Here is a 23,882-nt window from a genome sequence, read left to right as displayed (position 1 = left end):
GTCGATTCGTCTCTCGCAGCTTAAGGGAAAATGTAAAGCCTCTCCGCTACAAATCCAACAGAACCGCCGTTAATCCAAACGAAATGATCCAACAAAGTAATCCAAATAGGGTCAATCAGATAATCCAAATATAAGAAATCCCAAATAGGAGAAAAATATTTTTTATATATTTATTCAAGTTTTGTGACTAGATAGTAAGCAGTCTTGATCCTTCCGCTAGAAAAATCCGAGCCCAGACTTCATTTTCTAATATTTTTTGTAACCAATTGCTTCAAAAGGGGAGAAAAATATTCAGCCAAATAATGTCATTTTATATATGTTAAACCTTTTAGTGTCTCATTTTGAAGTCCTTTAAATTCCCCTTGTTTTCAAGCGTTTGACAGTTCAAGTCGAAATTCAAGACAATAAGTGAAAGTAGTGAAAGTAAGTTCCGGCTGTTATTTGTGCCTGGATACAATGTTTTTAGACAACTTTCTCTTTCGCCTTCTTTTAAAACTTTTTTATTCTCCGCTTTCTTTTACTTCGATCTTCTTATTTAACATGAAACATAGAAAAAAAAATCTTTTTACCTTGATTGTATTTTCTTTAGTGTATTCCTTTTTCAATAAGAGTAGCTTTAATCTCTGCTTTCACTTTTCTGATTCTTTCTTGCTTCCCGCTGGTTTGGTGGGATCGCAATGGCCGAGTCCTCTTGCGAGAGGACCGGTACTCCCTGTTCCAGAGCTGCAGGACAGACCCCCTGCCTCTGGAGCCTCAACGATGGCCCCTCGGACAGAGGGAAATCCCCTGTTCTAGGATCGAGCCATCCGGACTCGATCCGATCGCGTTGGGGCGACCTCTGGAAGGGTGAAAGGAGTCTCAAGGCAGAGCCCTGCCAAGAGACTCCGCTGCGGTCCTCAACGAAACCGGAAGACCCTGAATTTATTTTCTAATTGCTACTTCACTATAAGCTAGATCTTCATTTGGCTTTCATTTATCTTTATGTCTGCTACTACTGTATAGCTTTAGACTGCTTCTTTTTCTTTCATTGAATAGATCTGTTATATAGTGCTGGTTAGACACTGAATAACAGATTTTTTTTTAAAAAAAACTTTTTCTAACATCTTTGATCTTTAAACAAACCATAATTGGTTATATACTGCCACTTTTTTGAGGGCAATAGTTTTGCCTGCAGATTGTGGTAAAGATTATAGTCAGATAATTGAAGTAAAACACACTGTATACTTAGAATGAAATTACATTAACTGCTGTTCAGAATATGTTTATGATTATTATTTTATTTATTCTGAAATACATTATTCTTAGATTAATGGCAATTCATCTGTATAACTATAGTAGTAGACATAGAAAATAAAATATATGCAGATACAGGGAAACATGTTGATCTGTTTGGTTACAAATATTTAATTAAATCTTAAAATATTTTCTATTGGTTTTTAGAGAGCAAGTTCGATTTAATGGCTTTGGAATTTTTATATTTATTGTTTATCCTGGAGCATTTGTTGACTTATTCACTACTCACTTACAACTAATATCTCCCATTCAGCAGCTAAGAATATTTTGTGCAGGTGAGTTAATTGGGATTACTAGTTCAGTATGTTTTATATTGTATCTGAAAGCATGGGTATTGCTAGACATACTGAGCATATTCTGCAAATTCTATAGGGCTAACCAGGTTTTTCATCATATTAAAAATGCTTAACATTGCTTAGAATTTGAGGGGATTATTTTGTAATATGGAATAGTCCAATTCTTCATTTTCCATTTTTTCTACATTCAAATTTATTTTTGTAACTTTTAAAATTTGTTGATAACATTGAATAGTCTAGCCTCTGTGAAAACATTCTCCAATATGTTCAAAGCTATTGAAATATTGAGGCTGCTGAGGCCAAACACAAACATAACAGATGCTTGAGCTGCGTATATTACTGCTATTTCTCTTGGTAATTTCTTCTTTTTAAAAAAATATATTGCTTACACATTCCAAGGTGTCAATTTCTCATGAAATTAAAATAGAATTTTAATTTATTTCTGATTCAGCCCCAAATATATATCATGTATTTGATTATCGTGACAGCTATTTCGTGCATTTCATATTCAACCTGTGATTGATTCCTATTACAGATCGCAGGATTTATATACAGGATATTTTGCTGCTGTAATATGAATCTTCATATACTGTATATTGAGAAAATGGAAGGAGCCTAGGTGTCCCTAATTTCCTTCTAATTTTCTGTTGAATATATTTAGAAAGAGATCCTCGGGTTTCTTGGATATGTATGTCTTGGATTGAGTTATGGCTTCTTTCATGTGCTTCTAATGATTTTTAATAATACTTTTTATATAATATTAAATATTAACAGTCACTTAGGGAATTGTACAATTTTCATATATTACTGCCAATACATGAATAGTGTTTAGGTCATTGTTTCTTGGCATTTGCTCATGTCTCGGCAGTAGAAAAGAATAGCAGAAATTGGTTAGGGGGGGGAAATGGAACCATTGTAGATCACAACCTTAATCTGCTAATTGAGGTTGACTTTTAATAATGTTGGGATGGCTTCAAATGGAAATAAAACACTTCCAACAGTCATTTAATTTGGCCATTGTAAATACTTCTGAATGAAGAGGATTAGTATTCTGGTTGAAATTATGCACCAATTTAGACAGATGCCATTAAAGTGCTCTGTGAGTAAGATTTTCATTAAAATGTAAGCCAGTAATAAAAAGCAAATATATTCTTAGTTGCATAATTATAAATAAGCTAACTTGTTCTATATTCTTCATAACAACTGAGAGATTTGGGGAAATTCCAAGAAGCAGGAATCATGAACAATGTATAAAATAGTAAAGTACATAAACAACACAGTAAAAAAAATAGCTAAAAAAACCCTATACCTTGGCAAGGATTCAGGGGTTCAGTTCTGATTTGGATTGGAGATTAGTAGGCTATCCCAGGGCTGTAAATTAAACTAGGAAGTCAAAAACTTTTCCTGTAAGAAGGCAACAGTCAACCAATTTTATATTGTCCACATAGATGTGTACACAAAAACCATGGCAGTCATATTTGCTTGGCAGGAGGTTTTTTCCTTGATCAAATGACAACCATGTATAATGAATAATTTCCCTATTGTGTTTCTCTTTAAATTTAGCAAGTTTTGAATGCTGGGAGAATTTTATATATAACAATACTTGTTATACTTAAGAGCAATCTTTAACTTTATTTTATTTTCAAATTCCATTGTGTTCTAATATAAAGTAAGTACTGTAGTTCCAGCTGTGAACTGAATTTTCCAGTTTACATTCTTGGCTATAATAGTACAAAACTGCCATAGGCTATTCTGATTGTTCTATTTCAAATTCATTCAGAAATCCTCTCAGGATATTCATTTTTAATGCCATAGCTATGCTTGTCCTTTGTGCTAAAGATCAGAGTGGTCTCCAGCCATGTTTTTATGATTATCCTATGCATTAAAATCAAGACTTCTGTTAACCATTCTCTTGGAGCTTTCATTGGTACAGTTCCAGTTATATTTAAGCACTTCATTTTCAAACTCTTAATATTAGCTTTACTCCTGAAGCAGAATTTTTGAGATTTATATTAAGTTGCTATTGTAAAGTAAAAAATAGTTCTACATATTAAAATTCTGTTTAGCTTATTCTTGTATGAGTAGACACTAAATACTTTTTTATTTTATTTTATAGGTGTCTGGCATAATTTTGTGCTTGGTGTTGCGGGTCTTTTATTTCTCTTCTTTCTACCTGCTTTTCTTTACCCATTTTATTACACTGGTGCAGGAGCACTTGTTACTGAAGTCACTCAGGTAACAGCATTATAAATTCACCTCTTTGGAAGAAAATTTTGTCATCTTTACAATCAAACATAGTGGTGCTTTTTCCCTTTTCTAAAAGTGCTGGTAACATATACTGTATTAACATGGGGGAAAAGATAATAAAAAAGATGGAATTAATAATTTTACTAATAATGATCAAATAAGTCAATTAAGGGGAAAAGTAATAAACGGAAAGAGCAGTCAGAGACAAAAAGAACAGAAAAATAGACAAGAAAAAAGAAAAGAAAAAAAGATAAAGATCTAAGGTTCTGGGGATGGAGAAAATATAAATATAAAAATGATAAAGTTGAAAAATTGAACTAGATGAAGGAGGCTAATATACCATTGATTGTTTCTCTATCTTGTTTGTTTTTCTTTAGCCCTAAAAGCACTAAATTAGAAATTGGATTTAGTAATTTTAAGAAGATGAATTTTTGAGGCTTGATACACATAATGAATTTTAATTGATGGACCATAATTTAGTTGGTTTCTTTCTCTGTTCTTTATCCGTATAATATAAAATTAAATAATTGAGGGAAGAATATGAACTAAATTAGTGATAGTTTTTGCTTAGCTTGTTTTCTCTTTTTGATGTACCTATATCTTTCTTTTTGATGTACTCTTTTGATTAAATGAATATATAAACGGAAATATCCTTGAAGGTAAAATGGAAATTTAATATATGAAAATATAAAGGATTAATTTATTTAAAATAATATAATGAATATAACAATGTAATAATAGAATGAATCTTGAATCTTGAAGTGAATGATGTGTTCTCCAATGCACTTGCAAGGAGAGTCCAACGTGGGTATTTCTCAAGTCTCATTGGAAGAGACTGAGTTTAATTTAAATATTATGCAGGTGCCGCCCCCTAGCCCACCAGTCATGAAAACTCAGTCGCAGTAAAGGGACTGTTTGAGTTTTCTTCCACACTGGAGTTTTATAGTAAACTTTTAGATTAAATTGTAAGTTTTTGCTTTAATATCTAATTTTGTTTCCATTGCAGGTGTTCTTCAATCAAAGTGGCTCCCTCCTTGTGGCACAGGCTGAGACCCTCCATGGGTCCCATCCTCTGGCTGCCGCCCCCCCCCCCCTGGAATGATCGACCCTTCTTGGGTAGTTGGGGGGGGGAAGGGAAAAAAGTTGAAGCCATGGAGGGGGATGACCGGGTCACCGACCTCTGCGGTCACACCTGGGAGTCAGGAGGCGGTTGATGTTGGGAGGGGTCCGCCCCAACCGATGAACATACCTGCGAACTCTGAGGCAGGCTTCTATGATTGCCTCAGAATCCTTTACAACACTGAAGGAAGCCGGGCCGCCATTTTGGGAGCAAAAAACGGGTGGGAAAAGCCCCAGTTATTTGTTTCCCTCCGGTTGCCATAACGACAGTGTGGCGGCCATTTTGGGAGCAAAAAACCGGGTGGGGGAAGCCACAGTTACTTGCTTCCCACCAGTTACCATGGCGACGGAGCGTCGGCCATTTTAGAAGGCTCAATTTATGGGGGAGGCCACAGAGCTGACGTAGAGCTCCTTGGCACGCCTCAAATCTGCCCTGGAGATACGCAGCCATCTTAGACACACAGAAACATTGAGAGATCGTGGCTTCAGATCGGTTTTACGTCGCAATCTTCCCCATCGATTTCGAGAAGGTCGTGAGTGTTGAATTAGTATCAGGGGAATTTATAGCAATGGCAGACACCTCAGCGTAATTAGGGGAAGAGCCTATAATTGCCATAAGGCCATGTACCCCCAAAGTAAAGTCCCAGCCAGACAAGACAAGGGATAAATCCTCCCAAGGAGCTTCACTAAAGGAGGCTGAAAAGAGAATAAGGGCTCTTGAGAGACAATTGGAAGCTGCACAGAGACAGCAGATCCCAATGGCTGCCATAGCTCAGCCCAATTTCTCAGGGCCTACTCCTATGCCGGCCTCCCCCATGATTGGAATCGCAGGGGTAGCAGGCTCGGCAACTAAAAAGGATTGGTCTCCGGAGTGCCCCCTTCTGCAGGCTCCATCCTTAATATCTGAGGCCTTCAATCCTCCTAGGCAGGCTCAGCCCTGGCCTCACCCTTCCCATTATAGCCAGCCATCCGCAACCTACATACCTTCTGCTGCAGGCTTGAGGAGCTCCCAGGACACATGGCAACACATGCCTCCGGCCCTTCAAGACCTAATAGCCAACGCTTATTTGCAGGGGTTAGCAAAGGGTGTACAACAGCACGCCCCAGCGGCCATAATCCCATTGAGAGCCAGAGACCTTTGGGCAGTCCCAGGCCTGCAATCCCTGCAGCGTTCAATCAAAGAGGATATGTTCCCTAGAGGCAATGACAGCGAAGCGAGTGATGATCTGTCAGGAGATGAACAGCCACCTGAACTCCAAATTTTGTGAGCTTCTTCAAGCCTTCCCTGTTTAGGGTAATGCTTAACAAGGCTAAGCTAACTTTCCAGGAAGCAGGGGAAGGGAGCCAAACAAAGGAGACCACAGCGCCAGCAGCGACTGGGGTGCTTCTTGTAGTCCCTAAGAAGGAAACCAAGTACATCCCCGCTTCAGAAATTTTTCTGGAGAACGTAAAACGACCTTGGGAGAATCCTGCTGCGGCTCAGGGCCCATCTATGATCGATCACAAGTTTTACACGTTCGACCAAGAGATGGAAGCATTATTAGCCCCCCCAACCATAGACAAACCTGTGGCGAGCTTAGTATCAAACGCCCTGGTACCGTTTGAAGTGTCGGATTGTCTAAAGGCTGAGGATAAGAAAGTGGAGAATGTAGTGCTAAAGACGCACCAGATGGCAGCCTGGGCCTTATGCACAGCCTCCGCGGCTTCATTCTTCAATCGTGCCACCATCTTGTGGATACAAGATATTCAATCCAGGGTGAACCCTGAGGACAACAGACTTCATCAGGATTTAAAGAAACTGTTGGCGGCTAGTGAATTTTCGGCGGATGCCACCGTGGATGCAGCAAAATTTGCATCCAGAGCAATGGCATCCTCTGTATCATCTTGCAGGCTGATTTGGCTTCGTAGCTGGCAGGCGGATGTAAAGTCCAAGTGGCGCCTGGCCTCCGCTCGTTTCCAGGGCGAGAAATTGTTTGGTGACTCCTTAGAGCAGTGATGGGCAACCTTTTGAGCTTGGTGTGTAAAAATTCGCCAAAAAACCGAGCATAACTCGGGTGGTGTGTCACCTTGAGGAAAAAACCGGAGGGTCAGGAGCGGTCCCAGCTACGTCTTTTTTTTCACTCCCCTCCTCCTTCCACATGTTTTGCAGTCATGGCGTTGTGGAAAGAAAGGAAGGAAGGAAGGGGGGAGAGAGAAGAAGCATGCAGCACAGTTACTACTTGGGAGAGAAAGAGGGGGGAGAGGGAAAAAAAAACTAAGGAACACCCCCGAGTCAGCCTTTCTACGCTTTGATTTGAATTAGGGTTAGTTAGGATGTAAAGCTTCGGGGTCTCACTTTCAGGTGCCTCCAGCCCAGCTTGTGGTGCATTGTGGGGGAGAAAAGGTCCCTTTTATTTTGTCTCTTTTTTTTTTTTTTGCTGCAGTCAAAATATCAATTCTGCGCCCTGGGCAGCACGGAACTGAGGTTTACTTTCGAGTAACGTGCATAGGATGACACCGCGATCTATTCAACCCACTCGATCTACTTGATCTTCTCAATCTACTTGATCTCCTCAAACCTTTCCCCCCTCCTCGTCCCCACCCCTCCCGGCATGTGCTTTTATTTAGAGGGGGGTTGTAAAAATCTAGTTACGAGCCGCCAAAGGAGGAAGCAAACGGTGCGACGTCCACACAGTTCTTTTTTTCGGACTCTCTTTTTTGCGAGCCTGGCATGTTTTTTTTAATTACAAATTAATAACCCCTCATCCTTTACGTTTAAACCGGTAAGGGTTTACCTTAGCACCGTCTCCTGTAACAGTTATAAGAGGAAACGGCACCTTGAGCAAGACTCCGCTGAGGGGTTCCAACTATTATTATGACTACAGCAGCGACTGCTGCTGCTGCTACCTTACTTCCGGGTTTGCAAACTCAGGACAAGACCCATCTCGGCGGAGGGATTTCAATTTTTCTCTTCCGCCCTCCCCGATGCGATCGACCCAAGGGGAGGGGACACCGCGCGCTGCTCGTGGAGGGAAAGAAGCAAAGCAGGGGAGGGGAGGTTGGAGTACATTTCCTGGCGGAGCAATATTTGTTTACGGGATGAGCAGTTTAATGTAAGCAAAGTAGGACCCCCGGGTAAATAGCCCTGGGAGTTAAATTAAAATTGCAACTGGCGCAAAAAAATTTTAATAGCTGCAAAACAAAATTAAGGGGAGAGGGAAAATAATAATAATAATTGCGCTTGCTGTACCTGCTGGCAGTCGGTGGGAAATTGGAAAGTGGGGAGATTTGCATCTTGGCCACTCCCTAAAGCTCCCTGTTTCTCCGGCGGCCGCGTGTCACCGAAAATGGCTACGAGTGTCAGTGCTGACACGCGTGTCATAGGTTCGCCATCACTGCCTTAGAGAATGTCCTTGTCGAAGATAAGGACAAGAAAAAAGTTCTTCCAAGGTCAAATAAGAGAGCAGAAAGATGTTTCAAACCTTTCTACAGACGCCAGACATTTCGTTCCGAGCCCGCCTCATCAGCCTCCCAGGGATCGAGGTCCTTTTCCCAGGGCTCCTACAACCAGGGATGCTTTCGCACGGACAAAACGTACTTCGTGGACTGTGGCAAGTCCTACCAACAGAACCAACGCCCCTTTGGGGGCTCCAATTTCAGGGGGTCTAGACGAAGCAAATGACTCAACGGTGTTCTACCCTCTTGGGGGCAGGCTGCAACACTTTGCAGATTCCTAGAAAGCCACATCCACGGACACTTGGGCAATTACCACAGTATCCCAAGGTTTGAGGATCGAATTTTTCCATCTGCCCCCAAACAGGTTCATTCTATGCCCACAGAGGACAGATCCTCAGAAGAGAGTGCTGTTACGCAGGGAGATCCTCCATCTGTTAGAAATAGAGGCGATTGAGGAAGTACCCTTACACCTACAAGAGAAGGGCTTCTATTCGGTCATCTTCCTAGTTCCAAAGACTTCCAGGGGGTTTCGGTTAATATTAAACCTAAAAAGATTGAACCTCTTTGTGCATTACAAGAGGTTCAAGATGCATAATCTCCATTCCATTCTCCAATCCATACATCAGGGGGACCTTCTAACATCAATAGACCTCAAGGAAGCCTACTTACATGTGCCGGTGTGCCCTGCACACAGACAATTCCTATGATTCTGCCTGAATGGGGTACATTACCAATACAGGGCAATGCCATTTGGCCTTTCTTCAGCACCAAGGACGTTCACGAAATTGTTGGACATTCTTACAGCCACTCTCAGACGTCGGTCAGTACGCCTTATGGCATATCTTGACGATATCATAGTGCTGTCAAAGTCTCCAGATCAGGCACATCGAGATTTGCAACTGACCCTAACGACTCTAAAGCCACGGATTTATGATAAATTGGGACAAGAGTCACTTAAGCCCAACAGCGCGCCTGGTTCATCTGGGTACATCCATAGGCACTTAGTCATGCATGGTCTTCCTGTCCCCAGAAAGGCAAGCCAATATTCAGACTCTAATACAAACTCTGGAAATTCAACGAAAGCCCTCACTAGCCTTCTTGTCAAAACTACTGGGTACACTGGTATCCTGTATAGAGATCGTACCTTGGGCTCAGTTACATCTCCGTCCACTCCAATGGTTTCTTCTACCTTTTCAAAGGAGGAAATCCAGTCATACCCAGGTCAAAGTGCCCCTCAGGGCTGGGATCAGAAATTCCCTGCATTGGTGGGCCTCAACAGCAATCCAGAGGGGTTCGCCATTCCGAGGTCAGGACTTTGTAACTATAACAACGGATGCCAGCTTGACTGGCTGGGGAGCTCATCTCTCCTCCAACATGGCTCATCGCTCCTTTGATTTGGAAACGACACATTTTGATTCTGACAGACAATGTCTCAGCCCGTTCTCACATCAACCACCAGGGAGGAACGAGATCCAGGAGACTGATGCAAGAATCGGAATCCCTGTTCCGGTGGGTGGAGGTTCATCTAGCCTCCCTTTTGGCCGAACACATATCGGGGCAGGAGAATGTGTGCGCGGACTGGCTGAGCCGCAGGACCATAGACCCAGCAGAGTGGAGATTAGATCCCGGAATATTCCAGGAGATAACCAACCGCTTCAGCACGCCAGTAATAGACCTTTTTGCAATGTGTCACAATATGCAACTTCCGCGCTTCTTTTCCCGATTTCCTTCCCTGGGAAAGGAAGGGGTAGATGCATTATGACATCCCTGACCAAGGGGCTTGCTGAATGCTTTACCATCAACTCACATTATATAGAGGGTCCTTCAGAAGATGTTGGAGGAACAGGCCGAGGTACTGCTGGTGGCACCGTATTGGCCACGATGAGCATGGTTCACGGACTTGATGGAACTCTCCATTTCTCCTTGCTGGAGGATCCTGGACCATCTAATATCTCAGTCAGGATTGCATTCTACACCCGGAGCCACAATGGTGGCAACTGACCGTGTGGCACTTGAGGGGGATCGCCTGAGGTGCCAACATCTGCCTGACACGGTCATAACCACCATGCAAGCTGTGCGCAGGCCATCTACGAAGCACATTTACCAGGCCACATGTGCTGCTTTCTGCGAGTTTTGCAAGACTCAGGAAGTTGATCCTCAAGCGGCTTCACCAGGTACAGTCCTAACTTTTCTGCAAGCAGGACTGGATAAGGGATTAGCCCCTAACACCTTACGGCGTCATATGGCAGCATTATCCACTATGTTAATTCAGGATTATGATCGTCCCCTTTCGCGTCATCCGTGGATTAGAAATGTTTTAAAAGGAGCTTCAAATATAAGACCACTGATGGTCCATAGATATCCATCTTGGGACCTAACTTTAGTTCTGTGAGCTCTGACAGGTCCGCCTTTCGAACCGCTAAGGACAGTGTCATTACGTTTTCTGTCAATCAAAACAGCGTTTTTGGTCGCAATTACTTCAGCTAGATGCGTATCGGAATTGTCAGCCTTGTCGGTGAGACCTGACCTCTGTTTATTTCACCCAGACAGAGTCATGCTACAACTAGACCCAATGTTTGTTCCAAAGGTGAACTGCTGGTTCCATCGGGCCCAGGAAATAGTGTTACCTGATTTCTGCACACACGGAACACACTCATCGGAACTAAGGTGGCATAAGTTGGACGTACGACATGCAGTAAAAATTTATGCCCGTAGGACACAGACGCTCAGAACAACTGAAGCATTATTTGTGTTGTTCTCATCTCAGAGCATGGGCACGAGGGTTTCATTGCAAACCATCAGCTGCTGGATACGGGATTGCATCACAGAGGCTTACAAGGCAGAAGGTCAGACAATTCCTCAGGGAATAACAGGACATTCCACACGTAGCGCAGCTACTTCTGGTGCTTGGGCTATGCAGACTTCGATTGAAGATATTTGCAGAGCAGCCACGTGGGCAGTTCCGTCTACCTTCATCAAGCATTACCGAATTGACTTGTTTGCCTCTGCCGAGGCAGCCTTTGGGAGGCGAGTGCTACAAAGGGTGTGCTCATCTTAAGCACCCCTGGTCCAGCCTTATCCCTCCCTCTAATTATGGCTTGGGTACATCCCATATTGGACTCTCCTTGCAAGTGCATTGGAGAAGAACCGTTGAACTTACCTGAATGGTCTTCTCGATGTACTGCAAGGAGAGTCCAAACCCGCCCGGCTTATTGGACCAGGTCCTTTATCTCTCATAATTGTTGTTTGTTCTGGGTTGATCTTGCCTTCCAGTTGTTAAATAAAGTTTATAGTTTACTGCTCCTTCGTTTTCTTTTTGACTGGTGGACTAGGGGGCGGCACCTGCATAATATTTAAATTAAACTCAGTCTCTTCCAATGAGACTTGAGAAATACCCACGTTGGACTCTCCTTGCAGTGCATCGAGAAGACCGTTCAGGTAAGTTCAACAGTTCACCTATATGATTATTATGATATTACGTTAATACGTTAATGGTGAGTATTCTGAGCAGAGCCTGGTTACAAGCGGTGTACCACAAGGGTTTGTTCTGGGTCCTATTTTTTTTAATATGTTCGTGAGTGACATAGGGGAAGGTTTGGTAGGGAAGGTCTGCCTATTTGCTAATGACTCTAAAGTGTGCAATGGGGTTGATACTCCTGCAGGCCCCTGTAATATGACTAATAATCTAGCTTTACTAGATAAGTGGTCAAAACAATGGAAACTGCAGTTTAATGTTTCAAATGTAAAATAATGCACTTGGGGAAAGGGAATCCTCAATCTGAGTATTGTATTGGCAGTTCTGTGTTAACAAAAACTTCAGAAGAGAAGGATTTAGGGATAGTGACAGTCTCAAAATGGGTTAACAGTGCAGTCAGGTGGTAGGGAAAGCAAGTAGAATGCTTGGCTGCATAGCTAGAAGTATAACAAGCAGGAAGAGGGAGATTGAAAAGATTTGAAAAATGTTCGGAAACTTCAGATCGTGCAGAATGCAGCTGCAAGAGCAATCATGGACTTCCCTAAGTATGCCCATGTTACACCAACACTCCGCAGTCTGCATTGGTTGCTGATCAGTTTCCGGTCACAATTCAAAGTGTTGGTTATGACCTATAAAGCCTTTCATGGCATTGGACCAGAATATCTCCGGGACTGCCTTCTGCCGCACGAATCCCAGCGACCAGTTAGGTCCCAGAGAGTTGGCCTTCTCCGGGTCCCGTCGACTAAACAATGTCATCTGGCGGGACCCAGGGGAAGAGCCTTTTCTGTGGCGTCCCCAACCCTCTGGAACCAGCTCCCCCCAGAGATCAGAATTGCCCCCACCCTCCTCGCCTTTCGTAAGCTCCTTAAAACCCATCTCTGTCATCAGGCGTGGGGGAATTGAGATATTCCTTTCCCCACAGGCCTATACAGTTTATGCATGCTATGTCTGTGTGTATCTTTGGCTTTTAATAAGGGTTTTTAGTTATTTTAAATATTAGATTTGTCATATGCTGTTTTATTATTGTTGTTAGCCGCCCCATATCTACGGAGAGGGGCGGCATACAAATCAAATCAATCAATCAAACAAACAAACAAATAAATAAATTGTGATCCTGCTGTATAGAGCGTTGGTGAGACCACATTTGGTATACTGTGTTCAGTTCTGGAGACCTCACCTACAAAAAGATATTGATAAAATTGAACGGGTCCAAAGACGGGTTACAAAAATGGTGGAAGGTCTTAAGCATAAAACTTTCCAGGAAAGACTAAATGAACTCAATCTGTATAGTCTGGAGGACAGAAGGGAAAGGGGGGACATGATCGAAACATTTAAATATGTTAAAGGGTTAAATAAGGTCCAGGAGGGAAGTGTTTTTAATAGGAAAGTGAGCACAAGAACAAGGGGGCACAATCTGAGGTTAATTGGGGGAAAGATCAGAAGCAACGTGAGAAAATATTATTTTACTGAAAGAGTAGTAGATGCTTGGAACAAACTTCCAGCAGACGTGGTTGGTAAATCCACAGTAACTGAATTTAAACATGCCTGGGATAAATGTATATCCATCCTAAGATAAAATACAGGAAATAGTATAAGGGCATACTAGATGGACCATGAGGTCTTTTTCTGCCGTCAATCTTGTATGTTTCGAATTTTGCTTTTCTTTTATTTATGATAGACATTGGTTAGTAGAGGATTAATCTGTGATGCAACACCTATGGAGATAGACATGATCTATTTAAATGGAAGTTGTCTGATTGGAAAATTGAAATTTACTATATATAAAGTCTGAGTTAAATAATTGATGTGGGATAAATATATGAATTTTTTGAGGATTAACTAGAAATGTTGAAACATACAATGATTATTAATATAAGAGGGCATGTTTAATTATACAAAAGTACTGCAGAGGCATTTAGTTACGATATAAGAGGAAATAAAAGAAAAGAAACATTGCAAAAAGAGATTAAGAGAGGGGCAGGAGCAAAAAACCTATAAATTAGTAAAAATAAGAAACAACAAATCTTTTTGAAAGTGAAGATAATGATGACGATTATGATAATAATAATAATAATAATAATAATAATAATAATAATAATAATTTATTAGACTTGTATGCCGCCCCTCTCCGAAGACTCGGGGCAGCTCACAACGGCAATAAAACAGTAGAATACAAATCTAATAGTTAAAACTATGACCAAAACCCGCTATCTTAAAAACCAATCAATACTATACAGTTACAATCACACATAACTTTTAATGGTCAGAGAAGGGGATACATTAATTGTCCCATCAAGGTCTTGCAGAAGGCGATAGTTATTTGTTTCGGTTAAAATTTGGGATTAATTGGATAGAGAATCCAAATGACAAAATTAGCTGCTTTTTTTTTTTTACTGGTGGAAGTTTGGCAATATATACCTGAAATAAAAAAGTTTATTTTCTTGGAGTCATGAGTAAAGATTAAAAATTAGTGGTTGTTTTGTTTTTAAAGTTGATGTACAGAATCAGTCTGCTAATGTATACGTTTATTATTTTAATTTATTATGTTGGAAGACACTCTGGGAAAGGTATTAGAAGGTTGAAGAGGAAGTAGAAAGAGAGAAAGAGAAGAGGAGAGAGGTTGAGGAGTGAAGGGAAAGCAGGAAGGAGGAGGAAAGAGAAAGAGGGAAGGGAGCGCAAGAAGAGGAAGTAGAAAGGGAGAAAGAGAAGGAGAGAGTGGTTAAGAAGGAGTGAAGGGAAAGTAGGTAGGAGGAGGAAAGAATTAGAAAGAGGGAGGGGGAATGCAAGAAAGACTAGTCAAAGGGGCAGAGTGTTGTTGGTTAAGGATAAAAAACTAAACAAGATACTGGCTTATGAACAATGGATAAAAATGTGGAATTATGTGTATGTAATAGTGGAAGGTATATACTGTATTTTTCGGCGTATAAGACGCACCTTTTTACCTCAAAAAGGTACATCAAAAAATAGGTTCGTCTTATACACTGGATGTGGGGCGGGGGTCAGCAGCCGCGGGGGCTATCCCCAAGGCTGCCCGGCAGTCATCGGCTGGAGGCTGGCAGCTTGGCCCCAGAGATGAGTGGGGCACGTGGCAGCAGCGTTGACGAAGTGGGCGAGCGCCACCTCAATGCATCCAGCTGATGGAGGATCCTGTGGGGTGGTTTCGATCATCCAATGGGACGGGGCTTGGCTCCATCAGCCCCCACCCCAATCTCCTGTCTTCCCAGCAGCTGCAAATATGCTCCGAGCAAAGCTGCCTCAGCTCTGGAATTCTGCAGCTGGCGCCCACTGCTCAGAGTGCCTTCGCCAACTACTGCACCCTCTCAAAGGCTCCCCCAAAGGTGGGAAATTAGGGTGGGGGCTGATGGAGCCGAGCCCCGTCCTGCCGGATAATCAAAGCTGCCCCGCAGGCTCCTCCGCTGGCTGGATGCCACGCGCCCCACTCATCCTCAGAGGACAAGCTAAGAAGAAGTAGGGTAGGCTGCTGGCTCGTCCCCAGAGAGACAGAGGCGGAGGGAAAGAGATGGGGGATGGAAGTGAGAGGGTGAGGGAATGTGAGAGAAAAGGAGAAAGAGAAAAATGAGAAACTCATGGAGGGAAAGAACGGGGGAGTGGAAGAACAAGCAAATGAGAGTGGAAGTGATCTTAGAAGCCGATGTCTTAGAAGAACTTGAACGATTAAAGATAAATAAGGCAATGGGTCCAGATGGCATCCACCCCAGAGTTCTTAAAGAACTCAGATCTGTCATTACTACCCCCCTGACTGATTTGTTTAACCAATCCTTGTTAACAGGAGAAGTTCCTGAGGATTGGAGAATGGCCAGTGTTGTGCCTATTCACAAGAAGGGCAGTAGAGAAGAAGCTGGTAACTACAGGCCAGTTAGCTTGACATCAGTTGTAGTTAAAATGATGGAGACTCTACTCAAAACGAGGATAAATCAGCACCTAAAAAACAATAACTTATTGGACCCAAATCAGCATGGCTTTACTGAAGGCAAATCATGTCAGACTAATCTCATTGATTTCTTTGACTATGTCACAAAGGTGTTGGATGAAGGTGGTGCCGTGGATATTGCCTACCTGGACTTCAGCAAAGCCTTTGATATGGTTCCACATAAAGAGCTGATAGATAAATTAGTGAAGATTGGACTTAATCCCTGGATAGTTCAATGGATTTGCAGCTGGCTGAAGCATAGACATCAGAGAGTTATTGTTAATGGCGAGTATTCTGAGCAGAGTCAGGTTACAAGCGGTGTGCCACAAGGGTCTGTTCTGGGTCCTATTCTTTTTAATATGTTTGTGAGTGACATAGGGGAAGGTTTGGTAGGGAAAGTTTGCCTATTTGCCGATGACTCTAAAGTGTGCAATAGGGTTGATATTCCTGGAGGGGTCTGTAATATGGTAAATGATTTAGCTTTACTAGATAAATGGTCAAAGCAATGGAAACTGCAGTTTAATGTTTCCAAATGTAAAATAATGCACTTGGGGAAAAGGAATCCTCAGTCTGAGTATTGTATTGGCAGTTCTGTGTTAGCAAATACTTCAAAAGAAAAGGATTTAGGGGTAATGATTTCTGACAGTCTCAAAATGGGTGAACAGTGCAGTCAGGCAGTAGGGAAAGCAAGTAGGATGCTTGGCTGCATAGCTAGAGGTATAACAAGCAGGAAGAGGGAGATTATGATCCCGCTATATAGAATGCTGGTGAGACCACATTTGGAATACTGTGTTCAGTTCTGGAGACCTCACCTACAAAAAGATATTGACAAAATTGAACGGGTCCAAAGACGGGCTACAAGAATGGTGGAAGGTCTTAAGCATAAAACGTATCAGGAAAGACTTAATGAACTCAATCTGTATAGTCTGGAGGACAGAAGGAAAAGGGGGGACACGATCGAAACATTTAAATATATTAAAGGGTTAAATAAGGTTCAGGAGGGAAGTGTTTTTAATAGGAAAGTGAACACAAGAACAAGGGGACACAATCTGAAGTTAGTTGGGGGAAAGATCAAAAGCAACATGAGAAAATATTATTTTACTGAAAGAGTAGTAGATCCTTGGAACAAACTTCCAGCAGACGTGGTAGATAAATCCACAGTAACTGAATTTAAACATGCCTGGGATAAACATATATCCATCCTAAGATAAAATACAGAAAATAGTATAAGGGCAGACTAGATGGACCATGAGGTCTTTTTCTGCCGTCAGACTTCTATGTTTCTATGTTTCTAGAGAGAGAAGGGATGAGAAGGAAAAAGAGAGGGAAAAGGAAGAGAAAAACAAAAGGGAGAGAGTGAGAGAGAAATGAGGGAAAGATTGAGAGAGAGAATGAAAGAGGGAGAAGAGGGAAACAAATGAGAGAGAGAAGGGGAGAAAAAGAAAAAGGGAGAGGAAGAGGAAAGAGAGAAAAACAGAAATGAAAGTGAGAGAAATGAAAGCAAAAAGGGGGAGAGAGAGAAACAAATGAGAGCAAAAAGGGGGAGAGGGAGAGAAAAGAGAGAGAGAAGTGGAGAGAAAGAAAGAAAAGGGAAAGAGAGAGGGAGGGAAAGAGAGGAAGGGAGGGAAGGAAGGAAAGAAGGGAGACATTTCCCACAGAAAACACCAGGAGCCACAAACCCACCCCCTCATTGCTGGAGAGGTTACTATTACACTGCACACCAAGACAACTAGACACAAGAACAGTTTTTTCCCGAACACCATTACTCTACTAAACAAATAATTCCCTCAACACTGTCAAACCTTTTACTAAGTCTGCACTACTATTACTACTAGTTTTTTTCTCATCATTTCTATCACCCATTTCCTCTCACTTAGGACTGTATGACTGTAACCTGTTGCCTCTATCCTACAATTTTTATTAATATTGATTGTTTCTTCATTGCTTATTTGACCCTATGACAATCTTTAAGTGTTGTACCACATGATTCTTGACAAATCTATATTTTCTTTTATGTACACAGAGCATCTGCACCAAGACAAATTCCTTGTGTGTCCAATCACACTAGGCCAATAAAGAATTCTATTCTATTCTACTATTACTATTTAATATTACAACATTTGGTTCAGATTACTTTTTTCCTTGTTCTCCTCCTCGAAAATCTAGGTGCGTCCTATACACTGGTGTGTCCTATACACCGAAAAATATGGTACATGTTAAATTAGTTAAATTTGTATGTGAGAAGATGGAGAAAAATAAAAAAGGGAAAAAAGGGAAAGATTTGATACTTAGAAAAATCACATTTGTATCAAGAGTATGTTACTGATCTTGAAATAAATATTCATATTGTTTTACTTAGTGCTTATCACTGTTTATCAATCTGGATGGCCAGAATAATCAGAAGAGAAAACACTTTTCCCCCCTCCATACTGCACTGGTTTGTTAAAAGGAAAGTTTGCTTTCCTCATTCCTCTTCAGAACATTGTTAAACTACTGTGCCAACAAAACAAAACTAGGTGATTTTCAGTCCAGGATTGATGATTTCCCCCCCCCCACTTTTTTTAGGATTCTCCCGCTAATGGTCCTAGAGGTCTTTTTGTTGGTGACCTTGTCACTAGTCTGCAAGATTGCTCAGTTTATAGTGTGGAAGATTGGAATGCCTGCCTGGGAAAGATCTATCAGAAGCCACAAAATGGCTATTGTATAAAATCATCAGTACTACAGCAGCTAAGCTTCTCCATCAGAAGTAAATTGTTTCTAGATTGCATCTAATTGTACTTTTATGATCTCTCTCTCTCTCTCTCCCTCCTCTCTCTCTCTCTCTCTCTCTCTCTCTCTCTCTCTCTCTCTCTCTCTCTCTCTATCGGATTTATATGCAACCCCTCTCCAAGGGCTCTGAAGTATAACTGAAGAATCACCTGCTTTATATGATTGCCAGATTTAAAAAAAATAATTATTGTTAATTCACTGTCTTAAAGAGTATTCCCATTTGGGAAGAGAATTCTTCTTCAAAAGTAAGGTCTAGCATAATCATATAACAATTGTTTTAAAAACTACACATTTTGATTTAAAATGTTAAATCAATTACTACATTTGTCTATCTGTTAATCAGATGGTTATTTCAATTCAAAATTATTAATGGTTGCTCAATATATTTGTTTTGTCTGAGATGAAATGTGTACTCATACTTACCAGCTAAATTGTCCAGTTTTATGGATTTAGTTTACCTGCTGCAGCAGTGTCTCCTTGGCAAGTGGGACAGATGAATCTCCCTCTGTCATCTTAACACCTAGCTTAGGGGTGTCAAACACAAGCCCCACAGGCCAAATGATGCCTGTACAGTGCTTAGATCTGGCCCGTGGAGTTAGCCTGGAAATAGGACCAACCTATGATGCCTTTGCTACTGAAAATGGTGCACAGGGGGCTGCACAAGGCCCCCTGTGACCTGTTTTCAGCCTGGATGACTTCCTGCAGCATTCTGCCAATGGTTCCCCCGGCCCGTTGCTGGCTGAAATGGATGCAGCCTTCTGAGGCTCCATTCAGCCCTCTGCAGGCCTCCCCTGAGCTATTGCAGGCCAAAATGAAGCCTCTGTGGTCTGGAGGCTCCACGTGGGCCTTCAGAGGCCTCCCTCTGCCTGTTACAGGCCAAAATGGAGCCTCCATGGGACTGACCATATCTGGCCCATTGAGGTTCATTTGGCCCTCTCCACAGACTGTGCCTGGTTTGCTAGTGTCCCATATTCCACTTACTGCTCCAATCCCTTTCCCATGGCTTTACTGTCTTTTCTTTTCAAAGAGCTCCAGAAGATGCTGACTCATGTGGCAGAGAAGCCAAAGTTTTTTATTCAGAAGCCTGTGAAGCTGTAAAAACATGAGATATAGGGAAAACAGCTTTCCCTATCTGAATAAAAGACTAGCTTCTCTCCCATGGAAGTCTGCGGGCTTAGTTTGGCCCTAGGGTCAGCCCTGGAGCCATCTTTAAAATGTGAGACTTCAGGGCTGCCACAGCTGTGGCTGGCCAGGCTGTGGGAGCAGGAGGGGGGAGATAGAGATAGTGTGGGGTTGCAATCATAATATTATTTTCCCTGGGAATCAAAGACATCTCACCAGCACCTGGGGATGCGTGAATGGAAGTCAACTGGAGTTGGGATAGTAACTGGATTGGATCACTGCTGAGTGGCTAGTTTGAATGAGCAGCTTCGGGGATTGGGGCATGCCAGGGAATCAACAAAGGACTTGCAGTTCAGTCCAATGAGACAAATGAAGCAAGTTCCTTATTGATTGGCTGCTGCTAAAGCTTCAATCCCTGAAGCTGTCCTGAAGTGGGAGGTTACTGTGGCCTTCCCCAGGCCTTTTCTACTACCAGAGGCCTGCTGACCACACAGCTCCAAGTGTTTTATCAGAAGCTGGTGAGAATGTTTTCCTTAGATTTCACATTCTTACAGCTTCATCTGAATAAAACACTTTGGCTTGTCTGCTAGTGGGCCACCCTCTTCTGGAGCTCTTGAGATCTTCAAAAAATAAGTAATCCATGGGAAATGAGGTTGGGAGGAGTAAATGGAATACTGGACACTAGCAAAGCAGGCCCACTCTGTGGAGATGCAGCAGGCAGGAAAGCAATTGTTGGGACCCCAGGGGAGCATGAGGTATCTCATTGGATTGGGAGAGGCTTTGGCTGGCCTATTCCAGGACTAGCCCCAAATCCCTTCCTCACTCTGAGATACCTCATGTCATGTGCATTTAATGACATGCATATTCGATTAACAAATGCATTGGGGAAAGCAGAGAGTGATCATGTTTATTTAACATGATTCAATCAAACAAATCCTTGGCTTATGAATTTAATTGCCAGGTTCTATTAAATTCGTAACTCAGGGATTACCTGTATAATGAGAGTGAGGGAGGGTCTCAGGGAAGTCCTGCCTTAGCACCTGGCCACCCAGGTGCCCCTCCCCGACATGAGTCCTGTGATCATGCCCACCATGACCATGCCCACCATGACCATGCCCACCATGACTATATCTGCCCACCTACCCTGGCATCACCCCCCACCAGCCATGTTCCCCACCAAACGTCCGAGGTTGGTGGCAACTCAAACAACCCTGATATGGCCTTCAATGAAATCAAGTTTGACACTCTTGAGCTAGAGCCTGCTAGTGCAAAATAATATTGTGAATTTGTTGGACTGTTCCTACGTTCCAGTCTCCCAGGTAACCTCTTTCCTAGGAAATTAATCTAAGTTTTTGGCTTCATCATTCAAACACATGGCAGCTGCCAGGTGAGTGTTGAGCATTTACTTGAGTTTGCCAGCATTCCTTTGAACTAGCCAATGGAATATTGCAAAAATGTAAATCAACCAATGCTCCCTTTCTCTGCTTTTTACCTCTCAACACTCATATTTGTGAAAAGATGGAGAAAAGGAAAGCAAGTTAGCCAATGCTTTAGTAAGGAAACTAAACTCCGAGTCCTCGGAGAGGGGCAGCATACAAATCTAATAAATTAAATTAAATTAAATAACAGTGGATTGAAGTAGTTTTCACCAAGGAGCAGCAACTCTGCTGGTAATTCCAGAAGAAGCCCTATAATAGCTTTGCAATGTTTGCTCTGGAGCAGAATCTAAGCTGATGAATTCGGAGAGTTTGGCTTGGCTTTCCTCACAGCACTGTCAGGTCATATAAGGACAGCATAAATTTCAGAACATATCTATTACTTGTCAAAGAGACTTGTGCACTGTTGTAAATGACTGTCTTGCAACTTCTTCAGTAGTCCACCCCCACAATAGATGTTAGTATTGTCCTACATGTTATTGTTTTATATCAAAGTATTTTTAGAAAGATTAATGGGAAATAGTCACTGGAAATGGATACTGATGGATACTTTTAGCTATTTCTGATTATCATTGGGACTGTGGCTATGTACACATACAGAAAACCCCACACATACACATAGATACAAACTCTGAAGGAAATGGTGATGGTTGAGTTCTTAGTACATTATAGACTAGCGTATCTATGATATCTGAAAATATAATGTTGCCTTTGCCTTTGTCCTTAGGTTTTAAAAGACTTGATGGTACTGTTGAATGTTGTAACAACAATAGCCTTACAGATATCTGCTTTTCATACAGTAATAATCTAAACAACCACATGGTAAGTTTTTATTTAAATAGTTGAGAACATTTTTAATGAATTCAATAGCATACAAACTAGTGTTATGTCAGAATTATTGTATTAAAAATTTAAAAGAATAAGAATGAATTTATGAAAAAGGGATGTGCATATTTTTTGTTTAAAAATATTGTGTTACATTGGCTAGCTAACTAGCTAACTTCTCAAATGTTAGGTTTGGCAGAAATAACAGGATGTTGCAGTAAATAAGATTTGATAGGGGATATTGAGCAAGATTACCTGTTTAGTTTTAATGCAAATAACCACATTGTTTTGTTCAAATGGTGTGTTAATATTTTTTTAAAATGCTTTTTTACTTCTAATATTAGAAAACATATATTGTTCAGGATTGAACGTTATGGTTGTGTGCTGAGCTTGGTTGTTTTCTTGTAGGTATCTTTTTGCCAAAAAAGGTAAAAAGGAGTCCCTGTAGATTTTTCTCTAGTAGTTGTTGTTAGGAGGGGGGGTGTTTATCTCCATTTCAAGGCCATTGGGCCAGCACTGTGTGAAGTCATTTCTGTGGTCATGTGGCCAGCATGAGGTCATGGAGTGCTATTACCTTCCCACCAATTTGATATCTATTTATTTACAGGTAGTCCTCAATTTACAGCCACAGTTGACCCCAAGATTGATGTTGCTAAGTGAAACATTTGTTCAGTGATTTTTGTCTCCTCTTACAACTTTTCTTGCCATTGTTAAGTGAATCACTGCACTTGGATAGTTAGGATGTGTTGTGATTCCGTCTGAGGCCCCTCAGGGAACGGCTGATCCTCTGCCGGCTTCCTGCTCAGAGGGGGAGGATGAGGAACAGGAGGTTCAGACAGACGGGGAGAAGGAATCTCAGGCTGAGGGAGAGGGAGGACAGCCAGAGTCCCCCGAGGGGGAGCTCTCCCCAGCAAGCAGCTTGGATTCCTTAGATGAAAATGCACAAGCAATCATCGATCTCCGGCAGAGAAGAGCAACACAACGAAGGGGACAATTAGCCAGGTACTTTCAGCACTAAAGAGGCAACAGCTGGGTTTGGGTGTGGTGCTCTCTGGAAAGGCTGAAAAGGCAGACCCACCCTTCCTGGCTTGTGGAGTATTATCTTTGGGAGTCCTGGGACCTGGCTGTGATCTTTGGCATCTTGGAATTCTGGTTTGTGACTTTGAATACTGAAACCTTGGGGGGAAAAGGTGTGGGTCTTATTCTCTACAGTGGTGGGTGTGCCAGCAAGAAGTCTGCTGTATTGTCTGGCCATCAGGACTCTGCTGCGAAGTCTCATAGCCTGCCTGTTGGGAAGAACAGGTTTTTCTCTGTGTTTATTTTTCAAACTATAAAGTGCTTTTGCTTTTACCAGCGTGTCTGGCTGCTTTTTCCAGTTGGTGTTGAAGTCTGGGGGCACCCAGACAGAACAGGATGCAGAAAAAATAATTGCAACCAGTCTGCCTTACATTGAGGAACTGGATACTAAATGGATGGGAAAGGGGCTAAGAAAATGTCTAAAGACCTCTCATATCCTGAACACAAACTTTTCAATAATGCTGCTACATGGCTTTCATGCCAAAACAACTAGGCATAGAGACAATTTTCCCCCTTGCAATCATTCTGCTGAACACCTAATTCCCACAGTACCATCTTATATCTAATTATATTTACTTATGCGGCATGGCTGCATTATTATCCTTCTCATCTTTTCTTCTACATTATTGGTATCATCATCATCATCATTATCATTATTATTAAAATTTATATGACATCTCTGTCCGAAGACTAGGGGCAGCTTACAACATATAAAAGCAGTATACATCGAGATATAATAATTAAATTAAAATGAAGAATTACATTTTAAAAGAAACTAAAAGGCCTATTAACATGCACACATACCCATTCAAACAAACCTATTATACATTCATTGGCCAGGGCGTAGAATCTAATGA

General features: G+C 41.9%; 1 protein-coding gene across 1 annotated transcript in view; it reads left to right on the top strand.

The window, feature by feature from the left end:
- The window catches only part of MBTPS2 (membrane bound transcription factor peptidase, site 2), a 111,136-nt gene that overhangs the window by 46,830 nt on the left and 40,424 nt on the right, over positions 1-23,882 (top strand). The window contains exons 5-8 of the mRNA XM_070750720.1: positions 1,441-1,568; positions 3,706-3,824; positions 18,362-18,542; positions 21,851-21,945. Of these exons, the coding sequence (XP_070606821.1) occupies positions 1,441-1,568; positions 3,706-3,824; positions 18,362-18,542; positions 21,851-21,945 (523 nt within the window). The remainder of the gene's footprint in view (positions 1-1,440; positions 1,569-3,705; positions 3,825-18,361; positions 18,543-21,850; positions 21,946-23,882) is intronic.

Source organism: Erythrolamprus reginae, chromosome 4 (assembly GCF_031021105.1).
Source record: "Erythrolamprus reginae isolate rEryReg1 chromosome 4, rEryReg1.hap1, whole genome shotgun sequence".
NCBI lineage: Eukaryota > Metazoa > Chordata > Lepidosauria > Squamata > Dipsadidae > Erythrolamprus > Erythrolamprus reginae.
The sequence above is the reverse complement of the archived record's forward strand: the minus strand, read 5'-3'. Positions and strand labels throughout refer to the sequence as shown.